The sequence below is a fragment of the Pinus tabuliformis genome, chromosome 6 (genome assembly GCF_031772625.1).
Source record: "Pinus tabuliformis cultivar Carrire ecotype Pingquan chromosome 6, CPIR1, whole genome shotgun sequence".
NCBI classification, from domain to species: domain Eukaryota; kingdom Viridiplantae; phylum Streptophyta; class Pinopsida; order Pinales; family Pinaceae; genus Pinus; species Pinus tabuliformis.
The window spans coordinates 843,658,774-843,668,836 of record NC_142292.1 but is presented as its reverse complement, the minus strand read 5'-3'; the positions used below and the strand labels follow the sequence as shown (position 1 = coordinate 843,668,836).

General features: G+C 40.1%; 1 protein-coding gene across 1 annotated transcript; it reads left to right on the top strand.

Moving 5' to 3' along the window:
* Nucleotides 1-8,739: 8,739 nt before the first annotated feature.
* On the top strand, nucleotides 8,740-9,312 carry LOC149261512 (protein JINGUBANG-like). Its single transcript, XM_089369515.1, has one exon. It carries the CDS (start codon nucleotides 8,740-8,742, stop codon nucleotides 9,310-9,312), a length of 573 nt encoding a protein of 190 aa, XP_089225641.1.
* The last annotated feature ends 751 nt before the right edge of the window (nucleotides 9,313-10,063 follow it).

Here is a 10,063-nt window from a genome sequence, read left to right as displayed (position 1 = left end):
TCTAGAGACCACTAGATTTTCTTCTTCACTTTCAGGAACCACAGAATTATTACACCCATCAACAACAATGCTACCTTGCATCTTGTACAGAGTTCCAATTCGAACTCCCCGCATCAATACCAGTGCCCCCTGAACCATCTTGTAGGTATCCTTCTCGAATAATGTTTTTACACCTGCATCATCCAGCTTTCTTACAGAAATCAGATTTCTGGCCAATGCAGGAATATGTAGAACACCCGGAAGTGTTCTAACCCTTCCACCTTGCAACTTCAACTTTACTTTTCCACGACCAACGATTCTAGCCTTCCTGTCATCCCCTAAGAAGACATCACCACCATCGTATTTCTCATACTCGCAAAACCACTCTCTATGGGAAGTGAAGTGAAAGGATGCACCTGAGTCAATCAACCATGCCTCATGATCTACATGTGTACTTGAAGAAGCCAAGTACACATCCCCACCTTCATCTGAGGTGGTTTTCACCTCTGCAGAAGGAGCATCATCAGATACATTTCCTTTATCAAGAGCTTTAGATTTACAGTCTCTTTTGTAGTGCCCTTCCTTTCCGCATTTCCAACACACTACCTTTATATATTTTCCTTGAGATTTAGATCTCCCACTCGATGACTTATTTTTGTTTCTGTTCTGAGACCGTCCTCGTACAGACAAGGCATCACCATTCTGGATCTCCATATTTTTTCGTCTCATCTCCTCCACCAACAAGGATGAGACTATTTCATCAAACTGCAAGGCAGTTGCATTGCTACCTATTGCAATAACCGAACTATCCCACGAATCTGGTAGAGAACACAACAAACTGATGCACTTATCTTCATCTGAAATTTTAATATCAATAGATAATAACTGACTTACCACAGTATTAAATGCATTTAGATGCTCTGTCACCGAGTCTCCTTCTTTCATCCTCAGGTTATACAGTTTTTTCTGTAGGAACAACTTATTCACCAGAGACTTAGATTGGTACAAAGTCCCTAACTTTTCCCACAAAGCCTTAGCCGTAGCTTCCATTGATACATTCAACAATACTGAATCTGAGACACACAATCGTATTGTGCTCTTTTCTTTTCGATCTAACTTCTTCCATTCTTCATTAGGCACTCCCATTGGTTTAGTACCAAGATCTACCGCGATCCATTGATCTTTATCCACCAACAGATCCTCCATCTTGAGTTTCCATAACTCAAAACTCTGACCATTAAATTTCTCAATCTCTATCTTTCCACTGCTCGCGATCTTCTTTCACCACCAGAATCAATCCCGCAGATCTCCCACTGAACGGGGTCTACCACAGGCCCGAGCAAAACCCTTCAGCAACAAAGGCATCCCCTTGAAGCCAAAATAGCTCTGATACCAAATGTAGGTTTTAAACCCGTATAGAAATTACCTACATATGAATTCTAAAACACAGAAAAAAAAAATGCAAGAGCTTAACACATAAAACACATATACACAAAGATTTTCCCCTGGATCCCAAAACCGTGACTACCGGTTTGATTTTTCATTATATTCCTTTTAATGTTACAATACATATTTATACATGCTGAAGCATCCAATACCATGGACCGAAAAACCATTGCGTCCAAAACCACGGACCGAAAACCATCGCGTCCAAAACCATGTGCGAAAATCATGCACAAAACCATAGGTAGGTCCGCCCAACCTAATATAGGGTCCAAATAAACTTTTCCCTGGGCGCTGCCCCGGACCCAGTAGAGAGGGGTTAGTCGTCCCCCTCAAACCCCCTTCTGACCCCTGCACTGCATGGCACAACAAAGGGGGGGCTCCTCCTCCCTTCTAACCCTCCGGTTAACTATGTAGGATAGTCATGGAAAAAATATAACACAACCCAACAACATCCACCGATTCTTAGAAGTGTACATGGATGATTAGACAATTTACAGTTTGCTAAAGAAACATACTAGCCTCCTTCAAGTGATGTTCGAGTGATGTAGACAGTTGCAAATCTATTTAAACTTGAAGAAATGCATTTTTGGAGTTCCATTCGAAACATTTCTAGGCCATATCATTTGCAAGGATGACATTTGTGTAGATCCCACAAAGGTTGCAACCATTGTAAATATGGTACCACTAAAAAATGTGAAGTATATGCGATCAACATTGGGCCACACAGGATATGACCACCAATTCATCCACAACTATGCATCTATTACTGCTCCCATGGAGAGACTGCTAAAGAAGATGAAAGCCTTCAAATGGATAGAGACCTATCAAGTAGCACTAAACAAACTAAAGGAAAAGCTAGTGAGTGCTCCCATTTTGGTATATCCAGACTGGAATAAACAGTTCCATGTACACATTAATGAATTAAGAATTGCACTAGGAGCAGTATTGACGCAACCCAGAGAAGGAAACCTCGACCACCCAATATACTTCTCCAATTAGAAGCTATCAATCGCAAAGAAGAATTAACCACAACAGAAAGAGAAGAATTGGCCATGGTATACTCTTTACAAAAGTTCAGGAACTACCTACAAGGAGCGCCATTCAAATTCTTTACGAACCATTCAACTTTGAAATATCTGGTAAACAAGCCAGTCCTGGAAGGAAGAATTTGCAGATGGTTATTAATGTTCCAAGAGTTCACATTTGAAGTTGTTATCAAACTAGGAAGGTTAAATGTGGGGCTAGACCACCTGTCAAGATTGGAGTCAGGAGAGAATGAAGGATCACTGGATGACCAACTGCTAGATGCTAACTTGTTTTGAATAGAGGCCATACCAAATTACCTAGAGGAGATTGCTGCTTTCTTGGCAACAGGACACTTCCCAGAGGAATACACAACAACACAGAAAAGGTACTTAGTAGTAAGAGCGACACATTATCAGCTAATTTTCGGACATCTATACAAGCTAGGACTTGATCAAGTTCTACAATGTTGTCTCCTTCAGCATGAAAGACAAGATGTGTTATGGGAATGCAACACTGGGGTTACGGGGGGCCATGTCGGTGGAAAAGCTACCGCAAGGAAAATATTACAAGCCGGGTTGTGGTGGCCCACTCTCCACAAGGACGCTAAGGAGTATGCAAAGGGATGTGATGTTTGTTAGAGGGCTGGAAATCCATCACATCGGGATGAATTACCTTTACATCTAGTACACACAATACAATTTTTTGAAAAATGGGCAGTAGACTTTATCGGTCCAATTACGCCGCCAGCACCTCATTCCCATGCAAGATACATTATCATAGCTACCAAGTACCTCACTTGGTGGGCAGAAGAAATGCCAGTAAAGGACTGTACAGACAATACAGCGACAAGGTTCATCTTCAAAAGCATAATATCCAGGTTCTGATGTCTGAAGAACCTAACCAACGATCAAGGGGCTCACTTCATAAATAAAACCATTGCTTCTCTCCTCAAGAATTTTTTGATCCAACATCATAAGAGAAACCCTACCATCCTCAGGCTAATGGAATGGTCGAGGCTTTCAATAAGATACTTGAGAAGGGTTTGACAAATATTGTTTCAGCAAATCGAGATGATTGGGATGAACGAGTGCCAACGACATTGTGGGCATACAAAACAACAGTAAAGCGGTCAAACACCGTTCCAATTGGTATATGGGAAAGAAGCTGTAATACCAACGACGTTCATTGTACCAAGCATCTTCATTTCCCAGACCACCAAAATGATAGATGACACATCCTTAAAACAAAGGTTGGAAGAACTAATGGAGTTAGATGAATCAAGATTTTTAGTTGAATTCCATCAATTAGTCGAACAATGAAGACGTAAGGCTTGGCATGATAGGCACATCAAGGAGAAAGATTTCATGGTGGGAGATCATGTTCTATTATATGACATCAAATTTCAAAAATTCCCAGGCAAGCTACAAATGCATTGGTTGGGGCCATTCATAGTTGCGGAGATCAAGGAGTCTGGTGCAGTGAAGTTAGCACAACTAGATGAAATATTTTTACCAGGATGGGTGAATGAAACACTCCTGAAACCTTTCCACAAGTTCAAAGTCATGTCACCAAATTGAAGGGGTCTTGGAAACGAGCCCATAAGTAGGTTTAGAGTCAATAACACTTAGTCAATTGCATTTCAATTTCTTTTTTCGGTAAATAAATAACGCATGTTAGTTGGGTGGAGGCATCAATGCCATAAAACCACAACCCACTTGTGGTTGGGGTAGGTAGTCACATGTTTTAAGATTCTTATCCATTGTACTCTGAGTATTTTCCAAAATAAGTAGGCAATTATACACCTGTTAGACAAATTTCCATAGGATCTTTTCCCATTATGGAAGAAATTAAATAATAAGTGTCTTCATGACAACCACTTAGGTACATTGATATGCCTTGCATTGCAAATGGCTGTCCCTCAACCACTATTCTCTTGCCTCTCCTTGACCTCAATTGAATTTTTAATACCTTGCTGGTTTATTCCAAGGCCTCCTCCCTTGTACCCCATCTTGGTCAAGAGTTTAGATCCAATGCCTTTACTATATTTTTCAAAGGCTGCAAATGAATTTACATCAATACTTTCACATAAGGAAGAAGCATGTAAATTCTTACCATTTGCTTCATCTTTCGATTGACATACGAAGATGTTTTTGAATTACCTTTTGATTCGAGATGTGTCCTCTTGGACCCTTTGGTGCTCTTCTTTCAGCCCCTCAGATTTGGGTGCTGATAGAACCTCATCTTCCACATCATGTGGATAGAAGGTACAAACTTGTCCATATGTCTTCTCTGAAGGACTTTCTACAATAACATCTTGCATAATAGTTGTAGAAAAGCATGAATATTGTGGAGAAAATGGTGGTTTATCACCACTCTTATTACCTTGTTCCCTTGAAGAACATTCTCCTCTTGGAGGTTTAAATCCTTCACCTTGCAAATTGGTATTCCTCTCTTCATAGAGGACTTTCACCATTTCTCCCATGTCTAAGAAAGTTTTTCTAGAATCCTTCACATCCTCTGACGTTCTTGTAGGCTCTCCTCCTTGGGACATGCTTTGTTTGAAGCTTCTACTACAATTTGAGGTAGAAATTGGTGGTAGAGATTGAAACAATCTTGCTCTCCTTTCCAAAACCTTCTCCTCAATGAGCTTCAAAACACATTTACTTGCAAAAAATAGTCAATTCCCCCTTGCACAAAGAAAAACCATGCTCTGATACCAACTTGATCTGAAATCTTGGGGAAAACTTGTAATTGCTATGCAAGCTCCCTCATCAGTTAAAACATGTTTTGATTTGTCTCATTTACCCAGTTATGCAAGAGGTTTATGTGTCAAGTTATATGTCTTTTATGTGTCATGTGTGAGCAAATTATAAGTTAATTAGCTGCTTAAATAACATGAACAACAAGTAATATTGCAGACATAACACACAGTACACTGAAAACACAAAACTGATCAAGGAGTTCACCCTCCAATATTGGGCTACATCTCCTAGGACCTCCTTCAATGGCTAGGTCCTCTTTGGAATTATTGGTCAAATTTCTGATTAAAAGCTTTTGCTCAACTCCAATGGCTTTGCAGACTACACCATTGGGTTCAAAGGACCCAAAAATCCAAAAAATGACTATTAGATCTATGAAAACTGACTCTGGATGAACTACACTGGACCTCCTCCACTGGTGGCCCTGAGCTTCATTAAATTAAAAATGGGAACATAATGCAAAGAAGTTCTCCTTTGTGTCTGCAACCTGCACCAATGAGTTCAGAATGTCCAAATTAGTCAAGAGCACCTCTTTCTAAGCTCAATTTAGTCAAAAATTGACTTCTTTACAGCTCACTCAGCTTTTTCTTGGAAAAGCTCTGTTAAATCTCGAATGACTCTAGTTAATGCGCTAATTTTTGTGGCATGCCCGAGTTTGGGGCACTGCCAAATTTGCCGCCAGATTAAACTGAGGGTTAATTGTTTGTTAAACCGCGCTTAATTAACATTAAAACCGAATTAGTGCAAACCCTGTGATTAGCATTAACTACAATCGTTATGTCTAGCGGTTTGAATGGGTTGTTCACATGCAATGTAGCATCACATTAACTGTTGGAGCGGAACCGTCAGAGTGAAAGTTTGATGTTGCGGTGTTAGCATTCACATGATAACTGTTTGGTGTTTGGTTGATAGCCATTGGAACAACCTATAACTATTGCGGTTTGTGACATTGCGTTCACATGGGGTAATGCTAACCATCGAAGTGGTGTGGTTCACTAACCACTGGGGTAGACCTTAACCATCATCTCAGTGTGTTCACATGGTGGGAGGCTGGCCTTCCCCTAACCGTCAACCCATAACCGTTTACACTTTAAATTGTTATGGAGTTGTTACATGGTAAGAACCACGTTGTAGAGCAGGCAGTGAAGGCATGACAATGGTAGGCTGGAGGTTGCGGGTTCGACCCGATCTCCAACCAAAAATTTGCTCCAATGTGTAGCCCTCCAACTTGACCTTTGGGAGGTGCCACGTGGTGGCCTCTGGGCTTGCCACGTGCCATTCTTCCATTGATCCAAAATAAAACCAATAGAAATGTGCCAACACACCACTGTACAACCCAACCAAACATTGCCACTTGTCCATCCTTGATTTACCGTTGACCTACATTGACTATGCCTAGTCACATGCCACATCAATAGTATGGACTGCTAACTGTGTAGTGACTGGGCATTTTTTTTATAAATTTCCCTTGTTTAGCAAAGTGATCAGAACACAATAAATTTCTCATACGAACTCGGTTTTCGACAAAACGAGTTGTGTTAGGATCGTTTTTCCGAGATGGACACGGTCATTCAAGTTTCAAGCCGTTCTAAGAACTTTGATTTTTGAGCTATTTCTTACCCATAATCCAGAATTCGATCATAGCAGGTGCCTACATAGTCTGGGGTGGGAGGACACGTTTCCAAAGAACCCAAGTCGGATGCTAGTATGCTAAAACTGATGAATTTGAAGCAGGTGCCTACTAAAGTGGGGTGGGAGTGCACATCTCCAAAAAGAACCCGCTCCAAATGCTGCTCCATATTTAAAATGGGCATAACTGATCCGCATCTTGGGGGGAAGCCCCCAGGATCTGAAAAATGCGAGAAGAAAAGAGGAGAACACACAATAGCAAAACCACAAATAAACTTTTTTTATTAAAATAGATAATAACTTTAAATGCTACATTGTGGTGGACAATCTGTCCTTTTACAAAATGTGACTTGTTACTTATAGTCTTTTTTTGTCACAATACCACAAGTAAATTCCATGGTTGTATAAATACCATGAGTGAATGAATACCATGGATAGCTGTCACTTACAATACCATGAGTAAATTCCATGAGTGGATAAATACCATGGGAGAATGAATACCAAGGGTTGATGCCACTTACAATACCATGAGAAAATACCATTGGTGGATGCCACTTACAATATCATGGGTAAATTCCATGGGTGGATAAATACCATGGGTAGATGCCACTTACAATACCATGGGTGAATGGATACTGTGAGTGGATGAATACCATGGGTCGATGTCATTTTCCATTTGGATCACCTCAAGCCCTAGAAATGTTTAGGAATCCAGGGTGGTTAGTCTACTTTGAGAAGTTGCAGGGTTAGTGAATAGATTGCTATGGTATTCACACAAGCTCTCCAAGAGAAGAATTCAAAGGTTAGAGGATTAAGAATTGATGTAACAGAGGACATAATTTCTAGGGTGGCAGGTTTACCTCAGATAGGGGCTTGTTGGTTTTCTAGGAAAATAATAATTCCAACAACTAGGGAAACAATTTTACAACCAGGAGAGGAAGCAAGGAGTAATAGGAGAGTTATTGATAGAACATCCCTTCCTCGCCCTTAGGATGATGTGGTTTTCTTTATTTAGAAGTTCATTACTTGTGAGAGATGTTTTTGAACAATATTCAATTCTCATTTTCGATTATTGACACATCTTTGTAATGGGCAACTGGTAAACTTTTCCTATTATCTGCTAAAATATTTACAACATATGGCAGAGACAATACATATGGAAAAACATCCAAAGATCTGGTTAACCAACCATGCACTAATCAAGTTAATCATAATTCATTCATTGCAACAACAGGGAGGCACATGGATCTTGACTCATTCTACAACCCAATATAATGTATAACGTTGTTCGTCTTTCATCAAAATTGAAATTTTGCTCATGTTGGCCAAAATAAAAATTTTAAAAAACTAAAAAAAAATGACTATACAAAACATTTAAATAATGTTTGCTCATAAAAAAATTTACACACGTGAAGAAATTGAATCCCTCTCAGCTCATGTTACATCCATATTTAAGATAGTTTTATGTGCTTTTATTGAGAAAGTCACATGTACTAGTTATTGAAACAAAAGAGAGTAAAAATAAAGAACAAGAAGTGTGTGTTGAAACAACACCAGAAAATAAAGCAGTTACACGTCCCAAAAAATGTAGAGCAACACTTACTGCACAAAGAAGAGCATTTACACCTCCTAAACCCCCTCGCAGAATCCGTAAGAAATGGAGTTCCATAAAAACGTGTACTACTACATCCGTTAAGCAAAAAAAACATGCAATAATGAACCTATGGACAGAAAAGCCATAACAGTATGAAGACACTTGGATTTCCCACCACATAATTGTCTCAAATCTGGATCGAGCAACGTCAAGGCTCTTCTTGTTGCTGGCGATCAACTTTTTAGCACTCATGGGGACAACAAGATACGCCTCCGGCAACGGTCGCACCCAAATAACAAATTCTACATGTGCGTGGCCACGCTCCCAGAGCAACAAATTCGACATGCGCATGGCCACTCTCCCCGACACCGACATGGTGAACACACGGGTAGCGTGACCTGCCTTGCATATAATACAAAAAGCGATTTGTTGTACACGAGATCGTTCGATAAGAGCATGGAGGTGTGGAAAGTGTCGGAGTTGACGTGCGCCATCAAGACCATCAAAGCCCACACTGAGGCCGTCAATGTCATTGTCGTGCTAAGCGACGAAATTCTCTTCAGCGGATCAGATGGGAAAATAGTGAAGGTATGGAGGCGGCCAGGTCGTGGGCAACTAAAGCATGAGGTAATGATGACTCTTCGCAATCAACGATCTGTTGTAAAATCCCTCGCCCTCGAAACGTATTGGTTATCCATTTTATACGCGGGATGTTACGATGGATATATTCATTACTGGGAAGAAAACCGGTTCTCCGACCTAATGTTGCATTATGCTGGTCTCCTTCGGGGCCATCTTCGCCCAGTTCTCTGTCTCCAGACCGTTCGTGATCTACTGTTGAGTAGCCCCATTGATGCAACAATTCGTGTTTGGAAATGAGAAGCAGGTAACAGGGGAATATGTTGCATTGCACTGATGGAGGAGCACATCGGTCCCGTCAAATGCATAGCTCTCGCCATGAGTTTCAACGCCAACTCAGCTACCGCTTATAGTGGAAGTCTTGACGGATCGGTGAAGGTGTGGATGGGTCATATCAAAACCACCATGGTTTCTCATCTTACCTCACCACCACGAATACATTAGCAAAGAGGATTACATTACACGGCGACGATTTTTCATACGATTGGAAAAAACCAATATCTTTCTTCTCTGCGAGGGTGCCCTACAAAACCAACTGGTTTTAAGGGCAACTATTTTCTCGTTCAAATTGATCCAACAAAGTTAAAGCTACATAGAAAAACCAATGGTTTTCTTTGAGGTTCTCTTTAACCGGTGAGCATATAATGGTCCCTCTTTCCTCGATTTCTTACATCAATGAGAAAAACTAAAGCATAAGAAAGATAGCTCCTTCAAGAGGGATGAATTTGTGGAGCATAATTCAATAAAATGAATTTGTGTAAAACTAAAGTATAATAATGAGATCTTTTTCAAGAGTGTTGTGATAAATTTGTGCAACATAATTCAAGATAAAGGATTTGTATAGGTTAATTTAACATGGTGTTTTTAAAATTGAGACATTAAGAGGTTTTTAAAATGGATGTTTTATGAAGTTGAGATTTATTTGTATAAGGATTTGTATAGTTTAATTTAACATGGTGTTTTTAAAATTGAGACATTAAGAGGTTTTTAA

Excerpts from the sequence above, each read along its gene's own strand:
- LOC149261512 (XM_089369515.1), top strand. The coding sequence starts at position 8,740 with ATGTGCGTGGCCACGCTCCCAGAGCAACAAATTCGACATGCGCATGGC.